Genomic DNA, 14,540 nt, shown 5'->3' with positions numbered 1-14,540 from the left:
TGTCATTTATCACTCTGCATGCTTTTATTTTATAGGATCGTTGCAAATAAGTAGTGAAAGGAAGTTACGTACTTCCACGAATGGACTTTCTTTAGATTTTTAACATATTTTACTGAAATTTTACTGATAAACATCATGAGAGGAGACGAACTGGAACGAGACGAGACAAGACAAAAACAAGACAAGCTAAGCTAAGCTAAGCTAAGCTAAGCTAAGCTAAGCTAAGCTAAGCTAAGATAAGACAAGACAATTTATTAATTATCCTCCAGTGGAGAAATCTTCATTCTGTTCACAGTAACAAAGAATGTGAACAATAAAACATATTTTATAAAAAAAAAAACCCAGAGTAACAGATAATAAAACAAGATAATCATGACAACATTTTACGTTCTTGAACGATAATGTTGTTTAGAACTATGGAAGATATTGTTGTTGTTACCCAGTTTACATTTTGCTCTCGATTCGCAAATCATCTTTTATCTATCTGTCATTTTAACGCGTCTCTGTCACACTTAGAATAAGTCCAGCCTTTAAAATATGTATTTTAGAAAAGTGATTAATCGCTTTCACTTTTTTTCTTTCTATAAGGATTTTATGATAAAGAATTTGAAGGAAAAACTTGGGAAAAGGCGTCTCCCAGACCCCTACTCTCTTTCAAATCCGCATTTTGACTGACTGATTGATAGTTTTTTCACTTTTACTTCTTTATATGAACAATCAGCAACCCCCCCCCCCCCCCCCGCTCTCTGGCGCCCCCTGTGGAGGCCTCCTTACACGTTCTTATGCTGCACGACAGCACGAGTTTGTTCTTGCAGAATTATTTGTCCTTTTTCCTTTTCCTTTTCTTCCCCTCCTTCATTTGAATTTCTAAATATAAACAGTTTTGCTCTTTTGAAGCGAGCCGTCGCTCCTGCTTTGATCTCCCGCTCAGCTCAGAATATTTCTCAGTGTTTGCTCATCTCTCCCATCACCCCCCCTCCTCCTCCTCCTCCCCCCTCCTCCTCCTCCCCCCTCCTCCTCCCGGGGAGGGCGGGGGTGTGAGGATCGCACTGTTTATGTTGCGATGGCAGCGTGCGATGAGCACGAGATGATGGTGTACAAAGCCCGCTGATCCCTCGGCTCTTTGATGTGGTGGGACTTGAAAGCAAAGGGCAGCGGCCCGAGACCCGCGGTGATCCCTCACTATCATTAACTACTATCATGCACAGGGTTGTTGTTGGTTTTTTTTTTTTTTTTAAGAGGGGGGGAGGGGGGGGGGGGCTCAGGGAAAGCAGCCACTGCAGGGCTGAGGCGTGTGCTGGGGGTCCCAGTGGGTGGTCCGCAGCTCTGCACCCGGACGACCACCGCAACCCTCCCGCCCCGCTGCAGGACGAGCTCTGCTCCGGACCGCAGGAAGCCGCGGTCTGCTTCCCAGGGCGAAATGCTCGTGCGCGTCTCGCGCGCGCGTCCCCTGTCTATCTGCCGTTGGCAGACGTCTTCATGCTGTTAAATCGTGCGACGTGCCGCGCGGATGACGCGTCCGCACGGATCGGCTTCTTCCTTGCGGCTCGTCCCCGACATTAGTTATGACAAATACCGAGCCGGTAATGAATGCCGGCATTGTAAAGGGGTTCTTGTTTAACCTACTTTTTTCTCCCGCCCCCCCCCCCCCCCCCCCCCCACCCCCCCCCCCCCCCTGCATGCTGAGCTCACACTTTTCAAGAATCTCTATTCATGGACGCTTCGTTTGTGAATCCGGACTGACAACACGATTTTATAACTCCATACATATACAATCAACTCATATCTAAAGTAAAAAGCCGCACATATTCCGACTCCTCACTATGATACACTTAATTTCCCCTTTCTCTCGGTGGGGTCAGTAACTTCCATTAAATCATTTGCATCAACAAGGTCCATGTCTGAAGCGCTCTTTTACCCAGTTCCTGCCCATTGCGAAAACCTACTGCACCATGAAATGAGATCAAGTTCAACAGGGGGTCAACAATGGATGACCATTGTGTGGCCTATGTAGGCCTCCATGGTTCATTCGCCTCCGAGAAAAGGACTGTGGGTCACATCCACACGATGCCCCCACAGGTACTTGGAGGCCCGGGGGGGGGGGGGGGGCAGAGCTCGCCTCTTCCCCGGCTGGCAGGTACAAAAACAATCTGTCAGATAACAGATATAGCAGGAATGCCTGGGGTGGGTGAGGGGGGGGGGGGGGGGGGGGGGGGGGGGGGGTATGGGGGCGCAAAAGAAAAAAAAAAGTGGGGGTCAAGAGGAAGGCAAGACACAAAGCTCTATTTTATCTTTTCAATGTAAGTAGATGTGATGAATATGGGGGGGGAAATAAGCATTTCGATTTGCAGGGTGACTCCTTGATCCGTCAAGACAATTAGATTAAAGATCCACGGATGAGAGATTCTCACAAGGAGAAGTTCAAGGCTCAAGCTCGGCTGCGTGGGAGCCGGAGCGTCGTACTGTCGCCCCGCCGGCCGCCGGCGGCCGGCTTCCGGAGGCGACGCGCTCGCGCTCTCCCCGCTGCAGGGAGCCTGAAGTTGGACCTGCACTGGAGGCAGTTGATGGAAAGCAATTGATAAAAATGCAACACAACCCACCAAAAAAAAAAACGATGCAACTCCAATTGCGCTACGTTATGTAATAAATTTAAAAAAAAAAAAAAAAAGTGGAGAAGAGCTGATGTATTGAGGACGAGTGTTGGATTAGAAGCAGCTGTTGGGCTCCGCCGCATGAAAAACTGCCTGCAGAAAACATCTCGAGTTCATCTTCGTTAATCTGACCGCCGTCGTGCATCCATTTCCCCCGTTGTACTTTAACAGCAGAGGAGTTATTTGCACACACACACAAAAAAGCCACATTCCTCATATCGTGGACTGACAGGTATTCATTGCAACCGGTGTTGCACATCCTTGCTGCGTCAAAAAGCTTCTCGCGAAACAAGAATTATACAAAAAAAAACTTGCATTATCCTGAATAAATGCAAGTTTATTCACGACAAGGAATAATAAGCATCTTCCGCTGATAGATTTGTGCACCATTCTGTTAAGTATGGATGTATTTTGCACATTAACGCAGTTATTTCACGTTGTGCAACGTTGATAACAAAAGAACCTTTTGACTGATTCCCTCCAGAGGAAAAAAAAAAAAGAAAGTTGTTGTATAAATGTTTGATTTTTAGCTTCCAGGCTTCGCACCAGTCTGTTAACAATGTGCGGAACAACCATCCTGCTGCTTTATGTCAAAATACTTCTTCATCTTGCAAATAATGACACTTGGTTAAACACTTGTGTCTACAGCACTTTTATAAATAACTTCTTTTTTTTTTTCCTCAAGAGGAACATTTTTTTTTATTTTGCATGTGTTTTAAAAAAGTGAATTGCATATATTGTTGATTTATTTTCGGCTTTTCTCTGGTGGAAATGCGCCATGCACGATTTGAAGCCTCGCCAAAGTAAACAAAAGCATCAGAAAGTGTTTGTTGCAACAATTTTTAAAAGAAAAAGGGAATTTATGGGTCGATTTGCGTTGCATTGTAAGACACTCCGGAGGCTTGTCAAAGTTTTACTGTTCCTCCTCTGGAAAAAAAAAAAAAACTAAACAACAAAAAAAAACTAAACAACCTCGCGTGTGTGACTAAACTTCCTCGACGAGTTTAAGTTTTTTTTTGTTTGTTTTTAAAGAGGCTGCTTTTCTCTAATGACACGCTTCCATTGCGTAAAACGACTTGGTCCCCACTGTGGACTCGCAGATCATCCTGAACTCGATGCACAAGTACCAGCCGAGGATCCACATCGTGAAGGCGGACGAGAACAACGGCTTCGGCTCCAAGAACACGGCCTTCTGCACGCACGTCTTCCCGGAGACGGCCTTCATCGCGGTGACCTCCTATCAGAACCACAAGGTAAGAAACTCCTTCTTTTTTATTCTCTTTGTTGTTGTTTTTTTTTTTCTTTTTATAACATACTGAATAGGCCACTTTAAATTCACAGCGTTGTTTTTTTTTTTATGAGGTGGTTTAATTTTAACAATGTTTAGAACAAGGAAAATCTTTGCAGAAGTAAACATGCAGTCTGTTGTATTTGGTGGCGGGGGGAAATATCTGGCTGCACAAATTGCTAAATTATACAAAATCCCCCCCCCCCCGTTACATTTTATTTATATATTTATTTTAAAAAGGGAGCAATTTGACCATGTGCGGGAGACTTTAATTGGATTTTCTGGAGCTTTTTGTGGCAAGCTTTGAGGGTAGGAGGGAAAAAAAGCAGAAAAAGCAGAAAAAGAAAGGCATGTTTCGGAGTTCAAAGTCTCGTGATACTCGCTGATATCACTGAGTCACTGACAGACGAGGGAAAAACTGCAGATAACCGAGAGACGACGTCTGACCTCAAGCGACTGTTTAACTCAGACTGCTGCAGATAAACTGGATCTGGCTTTCCTGCATCATCATCATAATAATAATAATAATAATAGTAATGTAAACTGATAAGACTGACACGTTTACGCGCGGCCGCTGCTGTTACAGCCAATCATTTTGATAAAATAAAAAGAATAGTTTAACTTAATTTCAGTTATATGCATGTGCAAAATGAATTTGATCACATATTAGATTATATATCTTATCGTTTTGGTGTATTTGTGGATTCATTCTCACTTTTCTAACGGCCTCCAATGCGTCATTACGCACAGACGCGCCAAGGATGCAGCCCTGTTTTCTGTCCATTCCTCCTCTGGTTTATTATAAAATTATACCTGAATATATTTCTCAAACTGCATTTTTTTTTTAAATCTGAAACGTTCCTTTGTTTTATAGTTTTATTTGAGTTATTATTTCTAAAGTGCTTTAATTCTGGTTTCCTCGTGTTTCTAATAAGTCATTTTGAGATAATACATCACACGGGAGGGGGAGTCGGACTGTTGTTAGGCAAGAAGGTAATCGAGAAGTTCGGAGGTTGGAATGATGAAATACAGTGAATTTGGGCCATTTTAAATAACTTTAACATTTTTATTTAAAGAGCACATAAGAGAGTTTACTTACACAGACTTTAAATATACTATATTGCGTAATAACGTTCATGTTTCAGGACTCAATACATTTTAAACAACTATCTAAACACCTTTAAATGCAAGATTTTGGATTAGATGAATTCTTAACATATAGTTCTTCAGGTTTTGAATGTTTAAAACTTGCGTAAATAATATGTGTTATTTTAAATCACTAATAAGGAAAATAAGAGGCATAAAACGTCAAATTAATCCGTTAACTCTTAATTTCTCAAGCCCGTTTCACCTCGGAGTTGTTTATAACTTCACTTGTGAGCGAAACCTTGAGGGACGACGCATGGAAAAGAAAAAAAAAAACAACCTCAATATTTACTCTGTCCAGATTTTCTGAGGGGGGGGGGAGAGAAAAACATTCTTGGGGGATACAAAATATCTGTAAACAGCGTCTGTTTAACATCATTTACCCATGTAGGCCTATATATGTTTTTAGTTTGGGGAATATGGGAGGAAGGGGCGAAAAGCTCGTAACGTGGCCGCAGCCAATCAGAACCCTCCGCGCGTCTGGGAACAGGAAGCGCAAATGACCGACATTCTGTAGAAACCATTCATTATTTTCAGACACGTTACTGGGGGCTGCGATCGTAACCCGGAGGGCTAATTATTAGGGCTTTCCAGACCTGCAGGAAAAAAAAAAAAAAAAAAAAACAAGCATTTTCTGATTTCCAGGCCGGTTTTTACTTTTTTTTTTTTTAAACTTGTTTCTTTTTTTTTTCGACCACAACTGTCTAATCAAACCGTTTAACATCTGCCAAAGCAATATGCGCTGCAGGCATGTGTCCAATTCACCTGTTAGACTCTCCGCTAATGAAAACAGCCAAAGTCTCGAGTTTCTAGTATTTCCTCTCATAGCTGCAATTAAAACGGGGTTTTTTTGTTTTGTTTTTTCTCTCGCATGGATTTCTTGGATTTTTTTTTTGGGAAACATGAATATAAGCCAGCAGCTTCATTTTTTAAGTTCTATTTCATAAACTGCTTCACTTGAGTTTTTTGTCATTTTTTTATTCGTGAATTTGCTCCAAAGCATCTGGAAATATGTGAAGTGCAGACCGCGGTGGTTCTTAATGAGCCTAGTTTGGACACACACAGACCAATAAAAAGTCACGTCTTTGAAGTTGGGATCTAACTTTGCACTGGTTGTCTTCTCAGTCCACACTTGAAACATTCACATTTGTCTCCATGTCCTCGAAGCCCACCCAGTGCAACAAGTCACATTTTATGAATAAATATCAGCGTCAATTTAAAAAAAAAGTTGCAGTGGAGTCCAAGGGAGCGAGGATTAAATGATAATAAATAATAATAATTAAAAAAGAAAAGGTAGCAGAGTGTCACGGGAGAGATTTGACAAGGTTTGTTAAAGTGTCAGGAAGCTGGAAGCCGCCGGGAGGACGAGCTGCCAGGGCGGCGGTCAGGACGAGGGGTGTCCCCGGCCTGTGGCCAACCTCTGCGGGCTGGAGAGCCACGCTCTGCGTTGTTTGCTCTATTGACGAACACATTCTGACCGAATGCATTTAAAAAAAATACAAAAAAAATCACATTATAAGTGGAATTCGTCTCGTTGCCAACTCTCCGCTTCGTATCAAGTCACTGTTCTGGACGATCCGGTGCAGGAAGGTTGACGTGGCTGCGTTTAAACTCGGAATTACTCTTAAAAAAAAACGTCAATTCCTGCAAATGCAATCTGTAAGTTCACCCTCCCGGGGAGCTCGAGGAAAACCTGAAGCCCGTGCTGCACGAGGGCAGGTTGTAATATTGTCATCGCACAAGTTTACAAAAATAAAAAAAGACTCCGATAACCCACAGACGGATCAAGGAGTCACCCTGCAAATCGAAATGCTTTTTTTCCCCCATATTCATCACATCTACTTACATTGAAAAGATAAAAATAGAGCTTTGTGTCCGATAACCCACATGAAAGAACCTATACGAGGATATATGTGCATATATGAAACCTATAAGCAGTTTATATGCACATGTATGTTGCATATATGCGTATATATGCAGCATATAGGCAAAATTGAGGTGCATATATGTGAATATACAGGCCATATAGGTCTCCTGTACTGCTTCTTTATTTCCACATATATATCGCCCATATCTACATCATACATTATCAAGGCAATAATTAAGAACTAACTAAAAAACAATTATACGAGAACATATAGGTGCATATATGCACACATATATACGTGCATATATGTACCTATATAGGTGCCTGTGTGCACGTATATGTGTACATATATGTGCATTTATGTACATATAATATAGGAAAACGGCCAATTTTATATATGTCACATATATTAAAACCTATATGTTTATATAGGTTCTTTCCATGTGGGAACTTTCACATTGAGGAGATTTTCAAGGTAACTGTGCAGAAACGTTTCAAACGTGAGCCTATTATTTACGTTTCACGATCCCTGCCACTGTTTCCGTTCAACCACCGTTTTAATAATACATTATTACATCACTTCCTGTTTATTTCAAACCTGAAGCGCGCGTTGGTTGATAGGGGCAGCTGCTGGTGTGTTTTGATCATATTTTCCCCCCACAGAAAAGAATATTTTCCTTCACCTGATTGTGCTCAGAGCTTCTACATGTCCGTTGCAGAAACACGTCTTTCTTTGACGCCGATCTTTTAACGAATTCCAGCGACACTTTTCATGCTCCACATGGTGGAACATGTGTTTCACACTCACGATGCAGTATTTAGTTGTACTTCGATGACATTCCGGGACGTGGTATTTATTTATGAAGGTTTAATCCGCCTCATAAATACACTTTTATAACACGTTTCTTCAAGGGAGACTTTTAAGCTTTGCCACTTAAGTAAATGAAAATACACACATTTGTGTTATTTATATGTGAGAACAGTTTATAGAGCGACGGACTGAACAATACCACAAACATTTCACTATTTACACAATAAAAATGGTGATTTAATGAGACATGTTTATGTAAAAGGTACACGACACCGTTCAAACACGATTAATGGGAGAAAAAACTTGGAATATTTGAACATAGTTTCATATTTTAAATATGTTTGGATAACTTTATTGGGTATTTGAACAAATGCCCTATAAAGGGTTAAAATGTCTTATAAAAGAATTTCCCTCTGGGATTTATAAAGTATTTCTAAGTTGACAAACTACGTAGTTAAATTCCCTTCGCCTCTTATAAAGCTCTGACTTGTTACTGCAGGATATTTCAAGGCTGAAATTAGGAACTTTTGCAACTTAATTGAAGGAACTAAAGATTATTTGTATTTGATAAAGCTATGAACTGAACAAAACCACAAATATTTCACTATTTAACGAGACAAATGGCTCTCGTGCGTCACGTGAAAGGTACAAAACGTCGCCTCCCGTCCTCTATGAGCATTTGAAAAGTTCTCTTGGTGCAACTTCTTTACATCTTTTTGAACCGCGGCCTGTTTTCTATTCCAGATCACGCAGCTGAAGATCGAAAACAACCCGTTCGCTAAAGGTTTCCGCGGAAGCGACGACATGGAGCTGCACCGGATGTCCCGGATGCAAAGGTGGCGCGTTTCTTCTTCTTCTGGTTCGAAACCTCTGGAAACACCGACGCCCGCTGAAACCGATGTCCAAATGGGAGCAGAAAGTTCAGCCCCCCTATTTAGGGATCAGCCACATCCTGATCACACTGTCACTTAACAAGCCCCCATTTTTTCTTTAATCCTCCAATCAGACCAAATGTGAGCCGGTCCTGACTTTTATTTTCACTGATGTAAGTGTAGCTCTTGATCGGCGGCCAGATTTCATGCTGGAGACTTTTATGGCTGATCTGGCAGAACCTCTGAAACACCACTGGAACATCTCCTGTGTGTGCGTGTGTGTGTGGTTGTGTGTGTGTGTGTGCATTAAGTCCTGGAACTCGTGGGTATGGCCCGGTCAGATGGCCAAGGCAGTCCACAGCCACATCGCTCGCTCTCCCTTTCTGTTATTCAGTCCAGATGAGGGACGGAGCGGGAGCCCGCACTATGTGGAAAACACATTTTCAAAGGAGAAAATCTGGTTTTCAAACCCCCCACCCTACCCTACCCCTCCCTTTTCTGTCTTTTTTTTTTTGAGGCAGCCCATATACAGACTCCGTATGGATTCAAATAAAGAAATCCACCCCCCAAAAAAAAAATCAGTGGAAAAGCTACCCGGCTTTTCCAACACGGCGCAAAAAAAAAAAGAAAATCCTCCGTCGGTCCTGAAACCTTCATCCCGAAGCCACAGGTGGTTTAAGTCCTTTCCCGATCAAGCATTTAAGATTAAAGACCTGATTTATGTCGCAGAAAATCCCCCTAATGTCGACAGATTCCCGTACCTTCATGCTAGCTGCACGCCGGATCGTAGCGGACACGCGCTAAGTAGGTGCGTGCCGCGAGATAATGCGACGTTTCGGAGCGAGCTGCACTTCAGCTATCAAAAGTCACAAAACGTGGAGACGCTGGTGAGCGTCCAGACCGCACCATCAATCTCTCGCGCTTTTGGTTCCGACCCTTGCGGAGTACAGTAAGGCAAGGCGAGTCTGCTCTTGGTTACATTTTCTTTTTCTTTTTTTTTTTATGAGGAGAGCTTATTGCAAAAGCCAGGTCACTTTTTCTAACTGAAGCGACTCTTTAAAAAAAAAAATCAAAGAAATCAAAGAAATCAAAGAAATCAAAGAAATCAAAGACCCGAAAGTATCAAAATGATCCGTTGATGGATCCTGTGGGTTAACGGGAGAGAAAAGCATTTTTCTTTTTTTCTTTCCGCGGCAGGGGAGTGTTTCTCGGGATCCAGAGTGGGAGTGAGCCACCGCTGGTGAACGCCGCTGAAATCCGCGGTAGAACTAAACTACAAAAACAGCTGTTCAGTCTCCCGACGAGGCTTTTTTCTCTTCCCCTCCTCCTCCTCCCTCGCTTCAGTCTGGGTCATGTGCTGCACGCACACATACGGTGTGATTTCTCTCGCGTGTTCGTCACTCACCGCCGTCCTCGCGTTTGCCCCGCAGCACCAAGGAGTATCCGGTGGTGCCCCGCAGCACGGTGCGGCAGCGGGTGGGCTCCAGCCAGAGTCCGTTCGGCGGGGAGGCGCAGGGCATGGCCACGCCGGGCGCCCTGGGCTCCCAGTACGCCCCGTGCGAGAACGGCGTCACCAGCACCTCGCAGGACATGCTGCCCCAGTCGGGCTCGTACCCGCTGCCGCACGAGCACGGCCAGGAGTACCACTGCATCAAGAGGAAAGGTGAGAGGTGACGAAGAGACACACTCAGCACGGCTTCGGCTTCAAAAGCCAAAGAATTAAAAAAAATGGGTTTTAAGACGAGTTTTAAAAAATGGATAGAAGATAGGATTTATAGGATAAAAGCGTTTTATGTCCCCGGGGGGGGGGGGGGGGGGGGGGTTTCGACAAAATAAGTTCCACTTCGGACGAAACCTTCGTTCACGAACTATAAGAAGGATGAGATAATTACTTTATTCATCCCCGAAGGGAAATTGTTTTGTTGCAGCAATCTGGTACCGAGGAATGTTATGAAATACAATAGAATAGAATATAAAAGTAAAAAATAAAAATATAAAAATATCTGGGTGGGACATAAATTTAGTAAAACACAGAACGGAACATGGGCAGGAGTGATTATATTGAGGCTCTGACGGAGGTAGACGAGTTAAAAACTCTTATTGCCGCGGGGAGGAACGACTTCCTGTCACGTTTGTTTTATACCGACTAAACTACGGCTACTCCAGTTTGAAGACTAAAGTACTGCCGTTCTGCCCCTCCCCCCCCCCCCCGCAGTGGAGGACGACTGCCACTCCGGCGAGCACGGCTACAAGAAGCCCTACCTGGAGAGCTCGTCCAGCGAGGAGGACCACTACTACCGGCCGGTGGCGTACGGCCAGGCCCTGGGCCTGTCCGGCGGGCCGTACCGCGGCGAGTCCAGCCAGCGGCAGGCCTGCATGTACGCCAGCACCTCGCAGGGCGCCGAGCCCGTCCCCAGCCTGGAGGACATCAGCTGCAACACGTGGGCCGGCGTGTCGCCGTACGGCGGCTGCTCCGTCGCCGCCATGCAGCCCATGGAGCGGCTGCCCTACCAGCACTTCTCCGCCCACTTCGCCTCGGGGTCGCTGGTGTCCCGGCTGGGCGGCGTCGGCGTCGGGGGCCACGGCTCGCCGCAGCTGGGCGACGGCCACCACGCCGCCATGTACCAGAGCCCCATGGGCCACCAGACTCTGGGGCGCCAGTGCAGCCCCGGCGGCGGGATGCAGTCGTCGTCGTCGGCGGCGGCGGCGGCGGCCGGCCTGCAGGGCAACGAGTACCTCTACGCGCACGGCATCCCGCGCACCCTGTCGCCGCACCAGTACCACTCCGTCCACAGTGTCAGCATCCTGCCCGAGTGGAGCGACAACAGCTAAGAGACGCTCCGACCGGTGGCGGCGCGAAGGGAAATTCAATGAAAAAAACCGGGAAAAAAAAAAACAAGGACCAAAACAAGGCAGGGTTTCAATAAATTTATATTTATATTTTTTAGTACGTGTTGCTGTTCGTCGGTTTCGGCTCCCCGGACGTTTGTGGGACAGAATCTGCACTTATAGAGACGAGCAGGAGCCGGACGGGGACGGACACCAGCTCTTCTTCTTCTTCTTCTTCTTCTTCTAACCAACTGAGATGTTTGGATGTCAAGTGAGATCAGTAAATAGAATTTGTTTTTTTTTTTCCTATTAAGTACAAAACTATTGTTTTTTTTTGTTTGTTTTGCCTTCATGTTCCCAATTTGTATTAAAAAAACAAAAGGACTTTAAACTTTCCGTCGCAGTAGCCCGAGTTTCTCGTTTTGAGATTTTTCTAGTGGACGAGTTAATAAGTGTAAAGTTGCTTTTTTAAAAAAAATTTCGTCCTAAATCGAGCAGATTTGAGCTTTTGTTATTGCTCTTCTGGGAATTCACTTGTTTTCAAATCTTCACAAGGGATTTTTTTTTTTTTTTTTTTTTTTTTTTTTTTTTTTTAAAATCGCCTGGTCGCAGTCAGATCAACTCCCATCATGTGAAACATGACAATCGAATAGTTTGAGCTTCTGCACTGAAGTTAAACGACGGCTCTGATAATCAGTGTTAAACGTCCCTCTGTAGACTGTTACTAGAACTTCAAAGTATTTCTGTAAGTCTCGTCACATTTTAGTGAACGTTCACCTTTATTATGCCAACTTCACTCCAACGGAGGCTTTTGTTTTGACATCTCCAAAACAGGAACACCTTCTGCACTCCCGGTGGCCAACTTACAAAAACTCAACTCGATCAACTAACTAACGACACAAACTGAGCGAGAAAGACACGATCGTGACCAACACTAACATTTGAAACGCCGCTAAGCCAACTCCCATGATGCATTGCAGCGATCAGCTCCGTGACGCTACGCGAGTGTTAAATCCACCAAGATGGTAAAACACCATTAAAGAGACTTAAACAAACTTAAACGATTCAGCTTTGGGTCGGCAATTATGTTATTTTTACACGATGCATTACGATGCTTCATATTTAACACTTGGGGGGGGGGAGGGGGAGGAGGGGGGGGCTACTGTGCTGCAGCACACAAAATATACGGTAAAAAACAAGTCCAACAGTTTACGAAACATAAAAAAATAATTCAAGCGGGAGAAAAAGGCTCAACTCCAGTCAGTCGAACCTCCGGGACTCGGTCCTCTAACCTTTCACAATAAAACCCAGTAGTAGGAGTGGAGGACGTCCACACCTGGACCAACGAGTCCATCACAGGGGGGCGGGGGGGGGGAAACCCCCCACAAAGAGACGGACAAAGGACGCGCTAGATGATTTAAACCAGAAGACGCGAACATAAAGACATTTCACTGTTTTATCATCATTAATCCTCAATTCTTCATGGCTTCACGTTTCGTTTTTTTTCATCACGCATCGTCTGAACAAAAGAAAAACCTTAAAGTTTGAATCTCAAGGTAATTATGGTTTTATTTCCCCGTTTCTCCATTTGAAGATTTTGGACTGCGGGAACCAGGATTTCTTGTAGAAAAGCTCAACATTGAGTCAATGGAGTCATCTCAGGAATTAAATGGTTAAATACACTGAGTGTCTCCACATCGAGGGGAATAAATGGCCCTATGGATAAATGTTTGCAGAACATTTGGTCGACTGCAGTTCACAGGAAATTAAAAAAAAAAACTAATTTTTAAATCTAAAATCCACTGAATCAATATCTCCTTCAAACCATTCCGCTGCTTCTCCGTCACTTCAGCAAGTCATCCCTACTTTTATTTCTGAAATCACTTCCTCCACTCGCGTCTGCACGTCCTCCCCCGTGCATGGCTTCCCTCAGGTCCTCAGGTTTTCCAGCAGCTATACGTTGAATAACACCGGATTTAAGACGGATGGTCGACGCATTGCTGGAGATTTAATAAAACACACTCACAAACCCCCCCCCCCCCACTGTTTTCACGGGCTAATAGATGGAAATGTAGATATAAAAGAACAGGAAACACAATATCCACCTTTACGTGAGCAACATGCTCCAACCATCCCAGTTTTTAATCTTTAAAGTCAAATATAAATCATTTCTTGTGTGTGAAACTTTGCTCCAGTCCATCGATTGTTCACCTTTCGATATTTTCGACATAAAAAAACCTGCGAACGTTGAAATTGTCTTTGTCGTGTTTTCAGCAGTTTCATTGTGAAACCCAGTGGATCATTTGTTTTTTTGTTTTTTAACACGGATCCTCAAAATGGCACTTCTCCGACAATCAAAATGTAAATTTGGACGCTGATTTTTTAATTTTCTCTCTTTTTGACACACATCATGCAGCAGTTTTAGAGGTTTGTCGGTTTTTTCCCCCCACGTGGACAAAAGCTAATGTTTAAAAGCTTGTAGTCGATAGGATTGGTATTTGTCAATAGTATTTATTTTTCAATTATGTAAATTAGCTCGCTCCTGCATGAATCAAAGAGAGATGATCCACTTCCTTTCTTTCTTTCTCTCTTTCTTTTTTTTTTAAATAGCCTGCTTTTTTATGATGGTATAGGACTTTTTCTAATCATACTTATGTAGAAAACGGGAGATTACTATCGGAAAGTATCGACGCAAGATTAAAAACACATGCTTACCCTTTGTAAATAAACATGTACATAACAGAATACCTGCAATAAATTAATAAAAATAACACATTTGTTTGTGGTTGTCTTGTGTTCACGGATTTTTGTATGGATGTTGGAAACGAGAAATTACTTTGATGTGATTTCTTTGATCATATCTCGTATTGAATTAAAAAAAAAATTTTTAAATGCAAGAAGAGATATTTTTGGAACGTGAATAATTTAAGTATTGCGAGCCAATATTCTAATAATTTCAAACACTACGACGCCCATAAGGTCACTTTACTCGGATTACATTTTTCATGTCAAAGTAAAATAAATTACTTGAAACCAAGAATAATCTTTCTTGATCAACACGAATTAAAAAAAAAAA

At 43.3% G+C, this 14,540-nt stretch overlaps 1 protein-coding gene and 1 pseudogene across 2 annotated transcripts in view; both read left to right on the top strand.

Moving 5' to 3' along the window:
• Nucleotides 1–2,579, top strand: part of LOC308140167 (mediator of RNA polymerase II transcription subunit 13-like) — an 88,359-nt pseudogene extending 85,780 nt beyond the window's left edge. Inside the window, exons 20-21 of the transcript XR_013937239.1 lie at nt 1,325–1,401; nt 2,382–2,579. The product of XR_013937239.1 is annotated as a mediator of RNA polymerase II transcription subunit 13-like (transcript). The remainder of the gene's footprint in view (nt 1–1,324; nt 1,402–2,381) is intronic.
• A 927-nt stretch (nt 2,580–3,506) lies between these two features.
• On the top strand, nt 3,507–12,587 carry tbx5a (T-box transcription factor 5a). The gene is made up of 4 exons (XM_080509983.1): nt 3,507–3,904; nt 8,508–8,599; nt 10,066–10,298; nt 10,851–12,587. The coding sequence occupies exons 1-4, from the start codon at nt 3,767–3,769 to the stop codon at nt 11,465–11,467; spliced, it is 1,080 nt and encodes a 359-aa protein (XP_080366109.1). The 5' UTR covers nt 3,507–3,766; the 3' UTR covers nt 11,468–12,587.
• Nucleotides 12,588–14,540: the final 1,953 nt, after the last annotated feature.

Source organism: Blennius ocellaris, assembly GCF_963422515.1.
Source record: "Blennius ocellaris genome assembly, chromosome: 15".
NCBI lineage: Eukaryota > Metazoa > Chordata > Actinopteri > Blenniiformes > Blenniidae > Blennius > Blennius ocellaris.
The sequence above is the reverse complement of the archived record's forward strand: the minus strand, read 5'-3'. Positions and strand labels throughout refer to the sequence as shown.